The sequence below is a fragment of the Anas platyrhynchos genome, chromosome 2 (genome assembly GCF_047663525.1).
Source record: "Anas platyrhynchos isolate ZD024472 breed Pekin duck chromosome 2, IASCAAS_PekinDuck_T2T, whole genome shotgun sequence".
Taxonomy (NCBI): Eukaryota; Metazoa; Chordata; class Aves; order Anseriformes; family Anatidae; genus Anas; species Anas platyrhynchos.
In genome coordinates this window covers 51,448,437-51,465,458 of record NC_092588.1, presented here as the reverse complement: position 1 = coordinate 51,465,458, position 17,022 = coordinate 51,448,437, and the positions used below count along the sequence as shown (strand labels likewise).

Sequence of the window (17,022 nt, the reverse complement as noted above, 5' to 3'; positions counted from 1 at the left end):
GGTTCTAGGTTATATTTTTCTCTTCTACTGTTAAACATAACTTACTTTCTTCATCTGTTTTCAACAAAGAGATTGATAGAAGAAGAAATCCATTAAGAACTATTAATAAAACACAAGACAAGAACCTCTAGCTAGAATCCTAGAATCACTAAGCCATAGAAAGCTGGAAAGATTTATATTTGGTAAATGGTCATAACTTTGTTGTTTGTTTCTTTTTTTTTTTTTTTCCCCTCAGAGACAGGATACTGAATCAGATGAGTTTGATGCAGTACACCCATTCTAATATCACACATTGTCAGACAACAACAGCCCTTGCCCCTCCTCAAACCTTCTTACATTCCCAAGATTCTTCGCCACATAGTCCAAGGGGAGTCCTCCCACATAGAGTTTCCCCTCCACATCCAAAGTGCTGCCATCTCCCAGGGCACTGACTGCTACCAATTCATGTCCATCCACAATGATGATACCTTTTCTTTTAGCGTATTCTGTCTTTATCTGAAAAAAAAAAAAAGAGCATGAAAACAGTAAGCTGAATCAGTCACCTAATCATCGTTTGCCAAAAAAGCAAGAAAGACAATTTTTAAAGGTTAGTTTGCTTTGATGCACTATACTGAGGTGTCCTCCTGAAATTCGCAGAGGTAGAGTTGCACTTCAAAATGCAACTAAGCAGGCTAAACTGCTTTCTTGCCTCCCCAAGGGCCTACACTGATTGTGTGTTGGTCTGCACAAGTTTTTCAATGTCTTAACAATTAATATTTAAAATGACTGGTTTATTGCTTTAGGATATGAGTACATAACAGAGTTTGAAAAGTGGAGTTCTGTGCTAGTCTGTACCATCTTAGCTCTCTGAAGTGCACAGGCCTATGCTGCAGTTTTATGATGGGCAGTGATGAATTTGCTACAACCAAAAAGATGTCCAGTCCTGTCCATCTTGTTCATTCATGCACCTATGCCTTCCTTGCACTAAAACAGTTACTCACATGCAGATGAGGTAATTGATTTGTAGTCAGATAACCATTTATTCTTCCCTAGTTGCTTGTAGCCAAACTCAGAATCCTAATCAGGTTCAACGTGAGGTTTCATGAACATTTGTGTTGGTAAGGGGATAAAGTGGTAGCAGGGTAATATGAGCACATGACAGAACAAGAAGTACTTCTTTTGGCAGCAATGCATGCTAGCTTAAATTGATTGTACAACTACTTCAATAATCATCCTCAGCTTTGAAATGGTGTGACAGCCTTAATCTCAGAAAAAGGTTCAAGCACATTTTTTTATGCTATTTGTAGTAAAGGTAGGTCAGCAGACCTCTCATACAGAACCTGTTCATCTCTTATAAAGGAGATGATATGAGTATGAGGTTTTATGTAGGTATATTTAATTTTAAACAAGCAACTGTAAATCCTGGAATGTTTTTCCCTTCAGGGTAGGCAGCAGAGCTTATCTGTGATATCTCTGACAGAAGTTCATGTTTGCTTTCTTTATGGTAGTTTTTGCTGTTTGTTATTCGACTGCTTATATTAAAAAAAAAAAAAAAAAAAAAAAAAAAAAGTAATTCTGCTGATTCCCTAGGCATTTGGGAAAGGTGGCAATCCTGTGTCATCAATCACCTTGTCCCAGAGAAGCCACTTCCTGGGGTTAAGGCACCACATATGGAAAAGCAAAGGGAAGCTTAGAAGGATGAATATCGTCATCCTCATCTGCCCTAAGGAAAACTCATGTGGTGAGAGCTGCTTTTAAAGCTGATGCAGATATCACAGACATTTCTTGCAAAGAAAGCCAGAACCAACAGTCAGTGGGGTTGTGCAGAGGAACTGGCTGATGCAGAGCCTCTGTACAGAAGGTCATGCATGTTACATATTACCTGAAATCTACAGCTATAATTTTCTCCCCAAACTCTTCTTATGGCCAAGTTCTCTCCCTCCAACTTCCGTTCATTCCAAATATCTAGCTTTCTCTTGTTGCATCAACCAAGGTAAAGAAGGAGAGTGCTTCCCTGTTTGCACTATCCATGTGCTCAACTGCTCATGAAATGAGCTCCTACGATGTGCTCGAATACTAAAGTGATAAGTGGGAGAAAGGAGAAACTGTGCACCCACAAATCCTTTTCATTCTGTCCCACAGTGAATTGTAGGTTTTTGGTAGCACAGTGCATGGAAAGCTCTCTGGAAGAGATCAGAGTTTCTAGACCTTTCTGTTGGTTTCTTCTCCAGTGAAGATAACGACTGTGCTAATTCCATAATGGGTGAACTATTTTATTCCTAAATAATCTGAGATACTTGACAGTAATTGGCTACTGGAATCGATGCATAATGAGAATTTTAAAAGGAAGTAATTATAGTTGAATACAGTTATCTGTATGGTTTAATGAGTGGGTTAAACCCTGTTTGCCCTTCAACACAGAAATTGCACAGGAAAGGAAGTGAAAAGCCATCCAAGTAACACCAGGGAAGAGAAAATGGAGTACAAGATCAGTGACTACCTACCGTATGCCATTTTCCATCATTGACAACAGCAGGGTGAAATGCTACTGCTTTTCCTCGGCCTAGATCAAATGAGAAATAGAGCTGTCCCCCATGAAGCTGTAGGGCTGCATAATCAACCTGGTTCTGGTGAGCCATGTAGTAAATCAGACCACTGGAGGCAAAGGTTCTGAGATTCAGCTGGACAGAAAGTCTAGACAACAAAAATTCAGTGTTACTGATGGATACTTTTTTCTGCATTGGTAAAAAGCTTCTCTGGAGGCAGAGAACAGCCTCAACCAATTTAATTTTAAGAAAGGACATTTTTTATTACAAAGGACATAAAAGTAGAATTTGCATTGTATTCTATGAAAGCATGACCTATAATGTATTTCATAATACAAATCAGTGCTGTACCTCTTAGAAATGCAAAAAGAACTTGTCACACACTGAACTAGGTTTTAAGAGGGATGGGCTTGGCTGTTTGCAACTGCAGGCTTGCCCATTGCCCCAAGGAAGGAACAAATTCCATTACTGCTGGCCAGACTTGCTGGAATATAAATGGGTAGAGTGAGAACAGAGAGAAGCTTAAAGGTAGAGGAGCTGCTTCTAGTCTTTTGGTCCCCAAAAGCTATTTATGGAGCAGTAATTTATTATGGAGACACTAGGTTAGACCTGTAGAGCATCAACCCCTGTAATGTTCTTATATTTGGTAACTAAGAAGAAAAGAGCGACTCTTCCCAGTAGTCTTATCTCCTTTGGTGACCTGGGGAGTAAAGCAGACATAGAAGGTACAATTGCAGAAAATCCAGAGGAGAGGGCAAGGTGTTATCTGCATTACCCAAAGAAGCAGGAAACAGCTGAGGTCTGAATATGGAAAACAGAAATCCAAAATGCTTACAGGAGGTTCAATAGGGCTCTTAATTATGAAGGAAAAAAAATAATGCAGAACTCTGATAAATTCACAACCACAAACGTGTTAGGGACATGCTAATCATGATCCAGTGGTTATGATACCTTCTTCCATGAGGAACTCACAGAAATTGAGGCAAGGTCCATGTTCAAAACTCATAATTCTGCATGAAAACCATCATCCCACTTCTAGTAGCTCAATACAAGATAACATAGGTGTGCATGCGTGATTCAGGAGATACTCACTTCTTCCTGACAGTAGACTGATTGAAGAGCAGTGTCAAGTGGCTGCCTTTGGCAAGTCCAAACTGATGGGCACCTTGAACATGATCAGGCAGCTCATCTTTTGCACATACTACCTGTTAATGAAAGGACTTCATTAAGAACAGTATCGGCTGCTTGTCAGCAATGCTGAATGACAATGCACCCATGCTGAACTTTGTAAGAAAAAAACCAGAGCCACATGATAGCCACAAAGCAGAGAGTAACATCAGTAAGCTAAACTCCTAATACTTTCAAGCTAGCATTAGTCTCAGAGAGAATTAATTGTAATGATTAAGCTATGTCTCACGAATAACACTGGCCTTCTCTATCGAGAAATGTTTATAGTTTGAGATGTATTCATTCACATTTCTCTTAATTGATAGTCCTTTTGATAATGAATGCTGGAAGATGGAGTAGAATTTCAGTGAAAATCTTATGGACTTAGTAAAAATATTTTACCACTTAGTGAGGATGCACATTTTTGTTATGATTTAGGGAATAAAAAGCTGAGTAACAGAGCATGAGTCAAAGCTATACTTTAGCTCTAAGGACAGCTTGTTTCTTTTTATAGCCACAGTTGTATGAAATGCATAAAATTCTACTTTCTTTTGCCACAGAAAAATGATTTCAAGATGCTTTGGAAACACTTCATCATAAAGATGTGCAGCTGCAGAAGGAGAGATGAAATGCTGCCTTCTCTCTTGGGAGCAGGGACTGTGTGAGAGGAAACAGGTGCCAAGCAAGCTGTATTCAGGCACTGTGTCTCTATAATGGTTTGTGCCTTGTCCTTGACACAGACCAGAGACTATATGTGTGTGACCAAGAAAATGTGAATGCTAAATTGCACAGCTAATGCAAACCTCAGCATGGTGTCACTTTGGCAGGAACACACTAAAGATAATAGTTACTGTCAAGTCCTTCTGCTGAGGGATTATCACTCCACTTTTCTTTTTAGTGTTGCTGCCTGAACAATGATAAACCTAACTACATTTCCCTTTCAAAAGACCTGCTACACAGATTTCTATCTCAATTTTTCATAGGAAATAATCAATTAAAATCCACATTTGTTGACCACCTACATATCATAGAAGAAACAAATATATACAGCCCATATTCTGAAGATTCTCCACAAAGCTGAAATGCAGCTTTCTCCTGAGTTCTTTCCTAGAAGAGGCAATAGAGACTTGTTGTAATACATACTTTTTTTGAATCTGTAAGAGGCCTCATGGGAGCCGGTAAAGCCTGAAGTTCAGGTTGAATCTCAAAGTCTTCTAGCTGTATGGCTGGTTTAGGCTTCTCTGACAAAAAGCAGCTGTCCATATCCACATATTCATACTTCATGGAAGTGGTGAAATCCAAAAGTCTGTGTTTTAAAAAGTAATACATTAAAAGGTGAAATCCCAAATCCCTACATTTTACAAGCACAGGCAGGGAGAGTATTTTACAAGGTTTTTCACTGGTAACAGGAGAAAAAAAATCAGCAGCATACTGGCACAAGAAGATTGAAAAGAGTTAAATAATCTGTCCATAGAACAATGTTAATACAAAATATTTGTTGAAGACTATTTTATTTATGTATGCAGATGAGACTACAGCAGAGGGTTGCATTTTGTGCAGCATCTATATACACGTTAAAGACATTATTAATGTTATTTAGAAATGTAACTAGTAATACTCAGTATTAATTTTCTGCATGTTTTGATAACAGATCATTAGCATAAGGCTTGTATCATGTTAAAAACCAAGTGGGTAATTTTATGAAAACAATTACAAACTACAATTACTAATTACTGTACAGTTTTCCAAAACATGGAAATTACCACTCTGACTTACTCCTTGTTAAAAATAAGATTGCTGATACAGCCACGAAAGGAGCCAGTCATTTTTAGCCCTAAGAAGCTCTCTCCTGCTGGAATGCCACCAGCATAGAAGTTGGAAATATTCATGGGACTCATTTCTGCTGATGAACCAAGCCTCAGTTCTGAAGGGGAACTTTCATCCACTTGTACAGTTATGATCCTAAAAAGATAAAGTAGAAAAACATTCAACAAGGGCCTCAGACATTCTTATTCAAATCAACAATATTCCTTTTATCCTCAGAAATATCCTGTTCTAAGGAATTAAGATTTCATAACTTTGGTAATCCTTTCAATGTCTATAACAAAAAAATAGACGACCTTCTGTAGATAATTTTTAACATGTAGAGATTTGTTGAGTATCTTTCCAAGCTATTTTGATAGATATGTTTCTAAATTATTTCGATAGCTGTATTTTTTCTAATATTATTTAGCATCTTCACTCAAGTGGCCCAATCTGTCTGGAGATTTTGAGTGCTTTTAAATACAATTTAATCCGTGGCTGTGTGCTGTATATAATTACCATATCAATCAGAACACCTCCATTAACAGCAGAAAAAACACAACTTTGATTATTTCACCTAATGTTCAGCAAAGGCAGTTCCTCAGAGAGTGCAGTGAACTGACAATGGCATACAATAATTAAACAGGTAGAGCTGTTCACAGTCACATGTACCTCTTATTCCGAATTAGGATAAGAGAGTGTTCTTGTCCATCACTGTACGTTCCATTAGCAGACTGAAGAATTACTTTTCTAGTACTTGTTCTATCTCCAGCATTAATATGCACTGCAAGATGACCATCAACCAGCATGATGGAAAAGAAGGGCTGTGGATTTAACCAGAAGATTATTTTTTTAAAATGCAACTCCATTTCCTGTCACTCATTCAATGTTTTAATAGAACATAGTTTGGACAAATTTACCTCCAACTTTGCTGTAAACAAACATTAACGAAACTCAAATATATATATTGTACCAAAGGTATATATTGGTACCTCACAGAATGCAAAGCCTTCTAACAGTAGACAAGAAAGCTGAAAATGTCTCTGGTCACAATAAAAAAATCAGGTAAAAAAAAAAAGGTTTTTGTTTGTATATACACACATCCCAGCTTAGAAGAAGGAAATAGAATGGGACAGGTATTCCTACTAACACTTCATCCTTGGATTCTAGGAGCTCCAAAACAGTCCACCAGGTATGAGCTCATTGTTCATCTCAAATGCTTCACTAACTGACTTCTGACTATCAGAAGTGGAAAGTAATACACAGTGTGTAGTTCATGTGCAGCTTTTTTGTTCCAGAGGTATTCTGGATCTTTACAACAGGTCTCTGCTAACTGATCACCTAGTTCCAACCCCCCTGTCCTGGGCAGGGTTGCCACCCACTAGATCAGGTTGCCCAGGACCTCATCCAACCTGACCTTGAACACCTGCAGGCATGGGGCATCCACAGCTTCTCTGGGCAACCTGTGCCAGTATCTCATCACCCTGTGAGTGAAGAATTTCATTCTGACCCCTAATCTAAATCTCCCTTCTTTTACTTTAAAAACATTCCCCCTTGTCCTATCATTCATTATCTGCCCAGGTAACTCTCCATCTTTTTTACAAGCCCCATTAAAGTATTGAAAGGCTGCAATGTGGTCTTCCCAGAGCCATCTCTTCTTCAGGCTGAACATCCCCAGCTCTCTCCGCCATTCTTCATAGGAGGTGCTCCAGCCCTCTGATCATCCCTGTGGCCCTCCTCTGGACCCGCTCTAACAGCCCCACATCCTTCTTGTGCTGGGGGCCCCACACCTGGATGCAGGGCTCCAAGTGGGGTCTCACAAGGGTGGAGCAGAGGAGGACAATCACCTCCCCTCACCCCGCTGGCCACTCCTCTGGTGATGCAGCCCAGGATGCAGTTGGCCTTCAAGTATGCACTGCTGGCTCATGTCAAGCCTTTCTTCCACTAGAAGCCCCAAGTACTTCTCCTCGGGGCTGTTCTCAGTGAGTTCTTCTCCCAGTCTGTGCTCATGCCTGGGATTGCCCTGACCCAGGTGCAGTACCTTGCACTTGGACTTGTTGAGCTTCAGTTCAGTTCATGTGGGCCCACTTCTCTAGCTTGTCTAGGTATCTTTGGATGGCATCCCTTCCTTCTGATGTATCAACTGCACCACTCAGCTTGGTGTCATCTGCAAACTTGCTGAGGGCGCACTTGATCCCACTGTCTATGTCATTAAAGATAAAGATATTTAACACTTTCAGTCGCAAGACAGACTCCTGAGAGACACCACTCAACATTGGCACAGAGCTGTTGACTGCAACTCTCTGTATGCAGCCATACAGCCATCAGAATTATCTGATCAGATATTTATTTCTCATCTTTTGCAAATTACTTTCATATAAATTTGATATTTTAAAATACAAATGGCAAAAACAGAACCAAAAACCATATTTGTTTTCAGTACTTGCCAAATGTGCTTGTCTGCGTTGTCGCTTCTCCATTCTTCTACTGAGTCCAGCAAGGATGATGCCATTGCTGTTCTTTGTAGCAAAAGTTGCCATCAGTTCTGATTCTGGACTTAAAGACTTAGGTTCCAACTCAATATATCCATTGTTCAAGATGTTCACAGTACGAATAGGCTATTTTATGAGCAAGAGAAATAATTACTGGCTTTGTCCTGTTGTAGACCCCAGTGAGAAAAAATAATTTCACACATAGATTAATTAGCTTAGAATTTTTCAAGATCACACCATTTCAACTCAGTATATTCTTTCACAAGCATTACTATTCGTTGTTCAATAACATTAATTCAGATCACAAAACCCAAGGGTCTCCTACCTCCAATACACAGCCCTTTCTTACTCCATATGAATTTCTAAGCAAGTCAAAGGTTGAACGGGATATTTCCAGATTCTTGATGCATCCCACATATGTTCTACTATTCAGACCTTTCCTGAAAGACAAAAAGAGTCTTTTTTTTTCCAAGAAGTAGTACTTGGAACATTCTGGGATAAAATATTAAGCTCTTTTCAATATGAAAAAGAGAGAATCTGTTTTAAAGAATTCAGTCAGGTCAGTGTAGGCAAAAAGAGGGGTAATTTGTATTTTACCCTTATACAGATATTACTTCTGAAAAAGAGCCAGATAGGACTGTACCCAAATAGAAACACGTAAGTGCGTAGTGCTGTGTTCACAGGTGAGCTCATTTTCCAAAACTTTCAGCTGAACCTTCAGCTGAAATGTGATGGCTCTTGTATGGGAGGGTAATTGTAGCTCTATACTACCAAGTAATTCAATTTCATTTCATTTCATTTCATAAGACTGGAGGACACTTAAGTCAGAGAAATCTAAGACTGTCCTGCCATAATCCCTTCCAGGCTCCTATGCCATTTAAAATTAGCAAGACTGCAGCTGAGAGCAATAACTATACAGAGATAAATACTGCCCTAGAGTTTACCTTATTGTTGAGAGGAAGGAGACAGTTCAAATAAGTTTTCTTTTAGTCATATTTATCTTTTCAAAGTGAATCCACTGGAACAACTGTGGCTTTACAAGTTCAGCAGGGATGTACAATACAAAAAGTAAAAACTAGAGTCCTGCATAAAATATACATGTATATTTGTAGTGATTTTTGTTGGTCTGTTTACATTTAGTTCTCTTGTATTTGTTCAAAAGTGAATTTTCAAAAGTTCAAAACTGAATTACAGCAATTCCTTTGTGAAGTAGAACTTTTATCCTAAAGTGCAGTTTTGACCATAAATGCCAGCTGGAAAGCATGAGTCTCACAGATCAGAGTAGCATCACTGCAGGCAACGCCTGCTGCAGCACGACACAAAGAGCAGGTGGCTGCTGTGGAAATCACCCACAGAGGAGAAAAATAGGTTGTCCCTGATCTGAACTGATCAGACGTAGTAGTGAGAAGCACCGTATTAAGAGCTAAAGGTGGAAGACAGATAATTCTTCAGCAAGATGTCAGACTTCACTGATTTCCACTAACGTCAGTGGAATATCAGAGTTTAATGTCTTCCTCTCTGCTTATTCTTAGCAAAGGGGAAGAAGTTGGACCACACTTTACCTCATAGCCCTTGATCTCGGCAGCCCACCAATGAAGATTGGGTCCTTATCAGAGCGGTTCAGGTCTGAGGCAACCCCGGGAGATTCTCCTTGCTTGGTTTCTTTATAATTAAAGTTATATGCATCCATAACTGCCAGCATTCCTGAAAAGCAAAGAGAGTAAAGATCTAGAGGAGGACACCAATACTGATTCTTCTATTTTGGCAATCTCGCTTCTAGTAAAGGAAAACATATGCTTTTAGTCAAACTTGTATGGACAATCTTCTTATTTCTTGAGTGAGTCATTTATTGTACTTCCAGCTGTTCTTTTAATCTCATTCATTCTTCTCTGTCAAAATCAAATCTGGGGAAGTCTACAGGAAAATACATATATGAGAATACAAACTATTAACACATATCATTTGTAATGCATTACTTCCATCATAATGTATTACGTCCCAAGCACAGGCCCCAAAACTCTGTTGTACGATTTACTAAGAAAATGCCCATCAGAAAATATGTTCCCTAAAATACAGGCTTGGACAAAGACCTCTCATTTAAGGACTATTGATATGTTTTCTGGCAGCTTCTGCACTGCCTGCTCTTTATAAGATGTGCCAAATTAAGAATCAGATTTGCATTGTATTTCTGCTGTCTTATTTTAGCAAAGTAATATAGGAATGGCTGCTAAAGAATCTCTGCATTGGAAGTGTCCAGATTTGGTTGCAGTGATGTTCCCCTGCGGGGAACATTTGTATGTGTGCAGACTCCTGTTTTTTCAGCCTGAAGCCTACCTTGTTTCTTGTTCCGACTGAATGAAATTTTATACCAGGTTCCATTATTGTAACGATTTTCTGTTGTAAGAGCAAGAGGTCCTGAACCTAGATCAACAGTCAGTCTCACTTTGCCATCAATAAGCTCAAGGGACAAGAAATCTCTCTGGGAGAAAAAGAAAAGAAAAAATAAATAAATTAGTGGAAATAAAATCTTCCAAAAGGATGCATACTTGGCAGGTTTGACCTACTGTGTGAAGAAGGGTTAATATCTCTTGTACCTAGGCTATTTGTTGGGCAGAAGACATTTATCTTTGCTATATTTAGGAAAATTAAATTCTTTGTACTTCATCAGGATGTCTTTCCTTTGTTTTGTTGTTGTTCTTACTTAAATTAATCAGCAAGCTTGATTATTCAGCAGACAGAAGTTTAAACAACAAATGTCACATTTGCTTTCTTATATTTTGATTGAGAGTAATTTGATTTGACTGTTATCATAAAGATCAAACAATAGTGTTCTTTCTGCAAGATGGAAAAAGCTTCTACTCATCTATTTAGACCAACAGAAGCAAGAGTCTTTCTGTATCATATTGAAACTGCCTCCCTGTACATTGTAAAATTTAAGTCACATATCATTGTGTAACACATTCAAGCAGTGAGTACATAAATCAAATGAATCATGTAGTGCCTCTAGAACAATTTGCATCTAAACAAAGCTTTGTTCTCCTTCAGGAAAAGGAAAATCACCAAAGTACGTGGTAAACTGTATGACATAACAATGAAGGTCTAGAGATGGGTCTAGGTTATGCTGCTCTCGAAGGCTAGGTTTTATTTAATTTATTTCAGTTTACTGAATCCAAATCTCATGGCTTGTATTTAATATTTCTATTCAATAATATATTTTCCTCTCCTCCTGCAAGCTCAATTCCAAAAGATTTTACATCCTGGCAAGATTCCTCCAATAGAGGAAAAAAAAATAAAACAAACAAACAACAACAAAAAACACCACTAGTTCATCATCCCTACTTCTTGTTCTTGTCTTTAGTTAATTAACCATTAATTTTTCTCTCAGAATTAAAATGGATAATGGATGGATAATTCTTTTCATTGCTTAATTCTGGCCTTAGTATATATGAACATTTGCTCTAAAGAGTTATCTCTAGAGTTCTTGTCTCATGTTCATGTTCTCTTGTTCCTTTGTCTCATTATATCAATCACAGATGATAATATATACAAAGATAATAACTTGTTTTAACACAGATAAATTGAAGCGAGGAATTATCAAGTGATCTAAACACAAATTTTGATAGTTTAGGAATCCAAATCTTACAGTGCCATTTGAAGTAAGATATAGAAGAAGCCCATTAGGTGAAAAGGTGCTGAAAAATATTATTATCTGAGTCACTGTTGAGCGAAGAGCCTTCTCCACAACTGAGTATCCACTGCCATCAAAATGGAATGAAGTGTCTTCATCCTGTGGGCTATGGAAGTTGAAAAGAGAACTAAAATGTTAACTGAAGATTTGTGTTTTTCCAGTCATTTTTATATAAAATATAAGAAAAGTTAGATCAGTTGGTGCAGGCCCTAGGCAGTATGATTAGAAAGTGCAGAAAGAAGCTTGAATCTTGATGTTACAAATAACTAAAGGATTCCAGCCAAAGGCCACTTTCATTATAGAATCTCACAATGCATATTTTAGCCTCAGGGAAGGATATATAGAAGATAAAATAATTGCTACAACATACACCCTCTTACTTTAAACTTGTGATACATTTATCAAAATGATTTGCCTAAGAGCATTTACAATACATTTTCTACTAGCCTCTTTTTCTGTAATATAAGATTTTGTAAAAATATCTCATCCAATCAAGCAGCACCCTCTGCTGTTTCTACACGAAATGTTCTGCAAAAGGGAAAACAATCAACTTTCTTTTCCATTCCTTAAACAAAAATAGCACAGTCTGCAATCATCTTTCACTCTGTCACACACAGGAATGGGTAGCAAGCTCAGTGGCTACAGTTTTGGACTTCTTAGTAAGAGTGCTTTACAGTGTTTCTGATGCTTGGAAAGAATAAATGTATCTTGCTACAAATTACTGAAAGGCAAACATTCCAAAATATATTGATTTACTGACAGTCCCCACTCAGAGCACAAAACAGATCACAGCCACAGAACTCTATTAAAAAAGTATTAATAAGTGATAAAATTATGCACAATTAAGTTATTTGACACCACTAGCACATTCAGATTAACATATTCAGAACTGTAAGTTAATGATCAATGAAGCACTGCAATTTGCCTGAATTTGTTATTTTTGGCTGCAACAGAAATATGTTTTCTACATGACTCTAAATTTATTTCAAAAGAGTAAGACAAAATACCTTCCAAAACACCCATTGCATATGCCCTCTCTTTCCATGTAGTTCCAAAGACCAATAGATTTGCCATTCAGGGATGCTTCTCCCATGCACCCTTTAAAATGTGTCACCTTAACAGCAGGTGATTTCTGTAAGAAAAATACTTTGTGAATACAATTAATGTTAAGTATTCTGAAATTTATACAGACAAATTTCTGCTTGCTTATTTTTCTTGAACTCTAAAATTTTAGTTATATTTAGGTCATAATAAAAGAACATGGCTTAGCATAACTATTAACAATTACCATTTAAATCATAATAGATTAGATTTGCAGCAAGTAAAAAAGTGAGATAACTATGTCCTTGACCTACTCACATTTCTAATTGCATGAACAATGGCAAGCCAAAAGAAGCCACGGAAGAACAAACCAAAAAAAAAAAAAAAGGAGTTCAACATGTAATATCTATGCTTTATACACGCACACAGAGCCTATCCTGGTGAACAATTTATGCTGAATTTTCCAGGCAAAACTAAATTCAGAATACTGAAGAACTTCCTTACAGCATCTTTACTTTAGGTTCAAAGTACCTGGCATTTCTTGATGAAATAACTAACTCATGCAATTATTGCTAAGTCAAAGGTGTATCTCAAACATCACAAAAATAACATATAACAGAATATTGATTTCAGAACTGAACCTTGATTTGCCCCCCAAGTCCTCCGATAAACATCAGTGTTGATTTGTTAACATCTAGTATGCTGGCTGTCCCAGGAGAGGTTGCAGATTTAGATGAAGACTTCTGATTGGAGTTCATTTCCTCTATGCTGAGTGTACCTGTTTTTCCAAACCTGCCAATTCAAAAATAATAATAAACAGTTTTAGAAAACACCAAGCTTAATCAGCACATGCTATCAACTTCTCTCTTTAAGGATAAGAAGCATCTTGTCACTAGAAAACTCAGCAGATGGTTTGTGTGTTTTCTGGTGAGTTCACTAAGTAGATGGACATTTTTATAATACAGCAATCACATTTAATAAACAAAACAAAAAATCCTTATCTCAGTTTCCACCGAACTTATTTCTGATTGTCTTTTTAGACGTCCAATAATAATGTCATTCACACTTTAACTACCTGGTTGCGTGTATTCTGTGCCATTTGTTGTTGTCAATTTGAAGATCAGGGTATTCCACTCTTGTTGATCCAGAGCCCAAATCCCAAAGAAGAGCTACCTTACCACGTCGCATCTCTACTGCAAGGAAGTCTGTCTGAAAAACAGCAGTGCTTATTTTAAATACTTCATATTGAGCATGCTGTTTCTATTCTATATATTTAATTTTAACATGTAACATTGAGAAAATCTTTCCAGATTCATGTCCCTACATCCTTAGAGTTTACTTTTAGTGAAATCAAGCCCAGTGAAAGCAAAACCTTTAATGAAACAAAGAAATTCAGCTTACAGACAAGCAGTTGAGTCTTTTTTTAAATAAAGACGTGATACTGTTTACATACACACATACAAATACGAACTTCTTTCTGAGTATATGTAAAGTGACGAACCAGTCTATGAAAAAGTATTATCACATGATAGTGTGCCACAGTGGAGTAACAGCTGTGCATTTATTAGAATTAGAGAGGGAAGGAAGAGAAAGGCAATGTGACACTAAGCTGTCATGCTCCTTTTCAACTGGGTAGATGTGCTGTGCTTATGAGGGCCAAATTCAGTCCTCTCTGTGATAACAAAATGCTTGATGTACTTCAGCATACTATATGAAAACATCACACAGAGTGTCACACTCTGTGAGGTTAATACACAGAACGGGAAAAGATGGAGATTCATGACACGGACAAGAAGCAATGCTAACAAATCAAGTGCTTTTATTCTCTGCCTTTGAGGATCTCCATGGAATCAGTCAAAGGCATAAAAATATTTCCACCCCTAGAGACCACTTTTGTCTGCAAGAAGCCACATTTAGGTTCTTAGTTTGAATTCAAGTAGGAAAAAACTATATATATGGCCATTTAAAGTATTTGATTAATATCACCTCCAATGAACGTACATCAGAAACTTACCTTTCCATTGCTACCCAGGTAGAAAAGGAGGTTATCTGGTTCAGCAGTTTTCACATTAAGGGTCAGAGTATTGTAATTTGTAGATGAAATCTGGGGTTGGTAGGCACGAATGCAATCTCTGTCTGCTGACACCGCAACTTTAATCTGTGGGGAAAAGAGGAAATGGAATCCAAACAAGCTTCAGTGTACACAGCATATATTTCTGAAATATGTACTTAGCTTCTGACCAACCAATAAAAGCAATTTGTTGAGATATTTTCATGTGACTTTAGTATTGCTACTGGGGTTAGATCTTATCAGTCTCCTAGGTATCGCTAAAAAAAGAGATTCCCAGATAGAGAAGAAAGAAAAGTGTCATAATTCACTCATCCAGTTATGAGATTTGAAGCCAATAGATCAAACTATTCAAATACCTCAGAAAATAACAATAAATCTTTGGTCAAAAGTTCATATATCAAAAAAAAAGCCAATTTAATGATTTCAGAAAATAAAGATACAGAAATCCTCAAAGAAATTCTCAAAAAAATTCTGTGTTAAACATGAAAGTGAAGCCAGTTAAGTCTGCAGTGATGGTACTTACAGATGCTGCCTGCTTGCGGGCTTGGCTGATGAGCTCTTTAATTTCAGACAAATTTCTGCTGAGGTTCTCTTCTAGCATTTTCAGAGGTTTCAGCTTATTAAGTAAAAGACTTGCTTGTGCTTTGACCTCTTTAACTTGTTTTTCAGCTGTGATTGCTGGCAAAATGTAAATGAAACGTTGAAGCAGGTTAAGAGAAATGATGAAATATTTAATTGCTAAAATAGTTAACTTATTTCTGACCATTTTGTTTTCAGCAATGTTAAATATCAGTAAGGAATGTGCATACTTAAAGGCATCCTATGAGACTCCTCTAGAGGTCTTTTAAAAAGTTAGCCCAGTTTTATTGAACTGGGATGAAACTTTCAGTCCATCAGACATATTTAATGCCTATTAAACTTTAATATTAGTACTGTTTCTGCAAGCAGTGACATTTCTACAGAGTAATGAAGCAGCAAACTTACCAGCTTTCGATGAATCAGTTATAAGTTCACTAGTTTTCCTCAATGTGTCATTAACTCGGGACAATGTAGATGAAGTATTCAGGAGCTTTTGACTGAAGTCCCCAAAGTGGCTTAAACCCACCACGGTGCTGGTGTTTGCAGACACGGCCAGCTCTTTCACCTCAAGCACATATTTCCTTGTACCTGAAAGACAGTGGCAGTTCACAGATTAAAAAATAAAATCACAGCTTTCATGAATACTTTTGAGAGCAATAAATACCTGGCCTGTTTCATAACAACACAGTTATAGCCATAATCAAAACATTAGAAATGCTGTCAGTTATAGGCTTTTTATAGTAAGAGTTATATTTTTATCTCTTTGTTTACTTCAGGTTATAAGAGGAGCTCCAAACCAAGACCTATTGATATTGATACTTAATTTTGCGTAGCCATTGAATGCCCCGTGGCTTACAGAGTGAGAACTTTACCTCCTGTGAAACTGGAGGGCCAGAGTAGGCTGGTGCAAACTCCTCTTGCCCAGCTAGTAAGGTGGAAAATGGCCATGGCTATGGCCCTGAACTAAAAACATGGTAAATGCTCCCATGCTGGTGATATAGATATGGATATAGCTATAGATGTAAATGTCTACTCATACACATATACGCACATATATAATACTATATTCCTCAAATATATATACATAATAGACTATACTGCAATTTCAATTAAGTCTAGTCACTTTAGATTTTCAAGTCTTTTGATAAAAAGATTGATTAAACCAAGTTTGAATTCTGGGGTAAAAAAGAAGTTTCATTTTTTGTGACCAGCTCTGAAAACAATGTAGACAGAGAATGATGTGATGGAGAACTTCATTCTGTCTGTTCCGACAGGGAGGTTATCTGAATACATCAAGGTCACAGCTTTTAAGTTCCTTGAACAAATGCTGGCACCCCAAGTCACTAGTCTGAAACTCACTTTTTGCATCCTGCAGAAAGCTGGCAAGGCAGAAGGCCTATTACACCCTTTGTTTTTGGATATGAGCACTTGTAAAGTGAGCATACTGCTCCAATTCTCAACCTGCCCCTTTACAGTCCCTGTGCCAGGAATAGAGGGAAGATGCTGCGTCTGGCACAAAATGCCCAATTTAGGTCTGCAGGGATCCTTCCTCATTGCCACTAACCTAGGCAGAGGGCAATACCATCATTAATCTCTGTCCAGATAAAAAACAGAAAACTTCAAGAAATAAAACAACAAATTAAAATCAGACATCAT

General features: G+C 37.6%; 1 protein-coding gene across 1 annotated transcript in view; it reads right to left on the bottom strand.

Annotated features, from left to right (window-relative positions):
• LAMA1 (laminin subunit alpha 1) overlaps window positions 1-17,022 on the bottom strand; it is a 104,829-nt gene that overhangs the window by 5,081 nt on the left and 82,726 nt on the right. Inside the window, exons 43-59 of the mRNA XM_038173915.2 lie at window positions 15,772-15,954; window positions 15,311-15,465; window positions 14,731-14,874; window positions 13,792-13,925; window positions 13,358-13,508; window positions 12,683-12,807; window positions 11,631-11,781; window positions 10,322-10,466; window positions 9,550-9,691; window positions 8,313-8,427; window positions 7,943-8,113; window positions 6,168-6,319; window positions 5,469-5,654; window positions 4,836-4,998; window positions 3,618-3,730; window positions 2,484-2,673; window positions 337-495 (exon numbers count right to left, since the gene is read on the bottom strand). Of these exons, the coding sequence (XP_038029843.2) occupies window positions 337-495; window positions 2,484-2,673; window positions 3,618-3,730; window positions 4,836-4,998; window positions 5,469-5,654; window positions 6,168-6,319; window positions 7,943-8,113; window positions 8,313-8,427; window positions 9,550-9,691; window positions 10,322-10,466; window positions 11,631-11,781; window positions 12,683-12,807; window positions 13,358-13,508; window positions 13,792-13,925; window positions 14,731-14,874; window positions 15,311-15,465; window positions 15,772-15,954 (2,579 nt within the window). The remainder of the gene's footprint in view (window positions 1-336; window positions 496-2,483; window positions 2,674-3,617; window positions 3,731-4,835; window positions 4,999-5,468; window positions 5,655-6,167; window positions 6,320-7,942; window positions 8,114-8,312; window positions 8,428-9,549; window positions 9,692-10,321; window positions 10,467-11,630; window positions 11,782-12,682; window positions 12,808-13,357; window positions 13,509-13,791; window positions 13,926-14,730; window positions 14,875-15,310; window positions 15,466-15,771; window positions 15,955-17,022) is intronic.